The sequence below is a fragment of the Cynara cardunculus genome, assembly GCF_001531365.2.
Source record: "Cynara cardunculus var. scolymus isolate 2C chromosome LG 15, CcrdV1, whole genome shotgun sequence".
NCBI lineage: Eukaryota > Viridiplantae > Streptophyta > Magnoliopsida > Asterales > Asteraceae > Cynara > Cynara cardunculus.
In genome coordinates, this window is record NC_037542.1 from 15397562 (window position 1) to 15399490 (window position 1929).

The 1929-nt window shown below is 34.9% G+C and overlaps 1 protein-coding gene across 1 annotated transcript; it reads left to right on the forward strand.

Annotated features, from left to right (window-relative positions):
- Positions 1-255: 255 nt before the first annotated feature.
- Positions 256-909, forward strand: LOC112528679 (ethylene-responsive transcription factor ERF038-like; the record flags this gene model as incomplete). The annotated part of the gene is made up of 1 exon (XM_025139704.1): positions 256-909. A coding segment is annotated over one exon (609 nt), but the record flags the coding sequence as incomplete, so codon positions are not given.
- Positions 910-1929: the final 1020 nt, after the last annotated feature.

Below are 1929 nucleotides of genomic sequence, written 5' to 3' on the forward strand. Positions count from 1 at the left end.
CCCTATATATATATATATATATATATATATATATATATATATATATATGAATGAGAGAAGAAGAAAGAAAAAGGAAAAGAAAAAAGAAGAAAAGAGAAAGAAAGGATTATATATAAGAATGAGACTTGCTCATATTCCTGTACAATAACTCCAAGCTTACTTCCCCACATGCTCTCCTATCCTCACCTACTACCACCATTCTAGAATAACATGAATCACACCACCACCACCACCTCCTCCTCCTCCACTTCCACCACCACCACCACCACCACCTCCTCCTCCATTTCCACCACCACTAAACGCCCAAAACACGGGGAATTCAACGACGAAGTTAACAAAAAGGCCAAGAAACCCGACGTTATTGATCATGGAGAACACCCAGTCTACCGTGGCGTCAGACGGAGGAGCTGGGGCAAATGGGTGTCGGAAATTCGTGAACCAAAGAAAAAGTCAAGAATATGGCTAGGAACCTTTGACACCCCAGAGATGGCGGCTCGAGCCCATGACGTAGCAGCAATCGCAATCAAAGGTCACTCAGCCATCCTCAACTTCCCCCAACTCGCTCATCAGTTTCCCAAGCCGGCTTCCAATTCCCCTAGAGACATCCAAGCCGCGGCTCTCAAAGCGGCCACTTTAGTCCTTCGAAACCTTAAAGACGAATCTGAGCCAAACCCTCATGAGCCTCCATGTTCTTCATCTTCACCTCAAAGTAATATAACAGATGACCCATTTCTTGATTTGCCGGATCTCTTCATGGATCTGGGGAACCGGATTTTCTACGCATTGCCGGAGAAGATCACCGGAACCGTCACCGGAACCGGTGAATTCTGGCCAGAAGACAATTTCTTATGGAACTATAGTTGAAGCTTTTATGCCAAAAAAATAAACACGATATTTAGAATTAGAAACCCATTTTTTACTTATCAATTAGAAGCTATATTAGTTCTTTTTTCTTCTCATTTTTGTAAATTAAATGGAGTTAATTCGTGGCCACTCTTGATTTGCATGGCTCCAAGTGGAGTAGCCACCAAGTTTTGTTAATTAATTAATATATAAATTTTATTTTCCTTTCTTGTTAAGTAATTAATGTATCATACAATACATGATCTTGAATATTTATGTGAATTAATTTTCCTGCACTCAACCAAATTATTCAAATATAATCTTTACGATACAAATAACAATGTAAGAATAGATTTCCATCTTCGGATCAATTTTAGCTGAAGGTCAAAAGAAAACAGATTCTTCTAAGTTAATTTATCGGTTATTTTGAGATTTAATCTGAACCATTAGATCAATACTGTTTAAATTTATCAAGGGTCCAAATCTATTTTTTACATTTCTCATGTTAGCTTCTCTTCATAAGCCATCATATCCTTCTCTAGCACACTTTTCTTAATTGTCATTTAAAATTTACATGATAAGTTATTTATATACATATATATATATAAGGTATATTTCAAATGCAACCATGTCCATTTGTACAGCCAATTCAACTCAATCAATTGAGATGTTATAGAAATAATAAGAGTTCATTTATTATGTTTTGAATATTTATGAAAGATGATTAGAGTTCATTAATTATAATCAATACTTTATATTATAAAACAATCTAAATTTTTTTTAAATCATATATTCATCAAATTAAATGAACGGTTGAGATTGAGTTGTATTAATTATACAAATATAAAGGGTTGTATAATAATACACACTCTGTCTTATATATATATATATATATATATATATATGGGGTAGTACATAATGATGACAAAAATCAACCCCAGCCTAGCCTCTAATTATAGCATGTATCAAAGGCGCTCTTTTATACCATTTTCTTTTGGGGTGGGCTAATGGCACCCCTAGCCATTGCCAATGGCACCCCTACATAGGTTTCAAATTATTAGTTTTATGATTTTTTGTGTTTTTTTT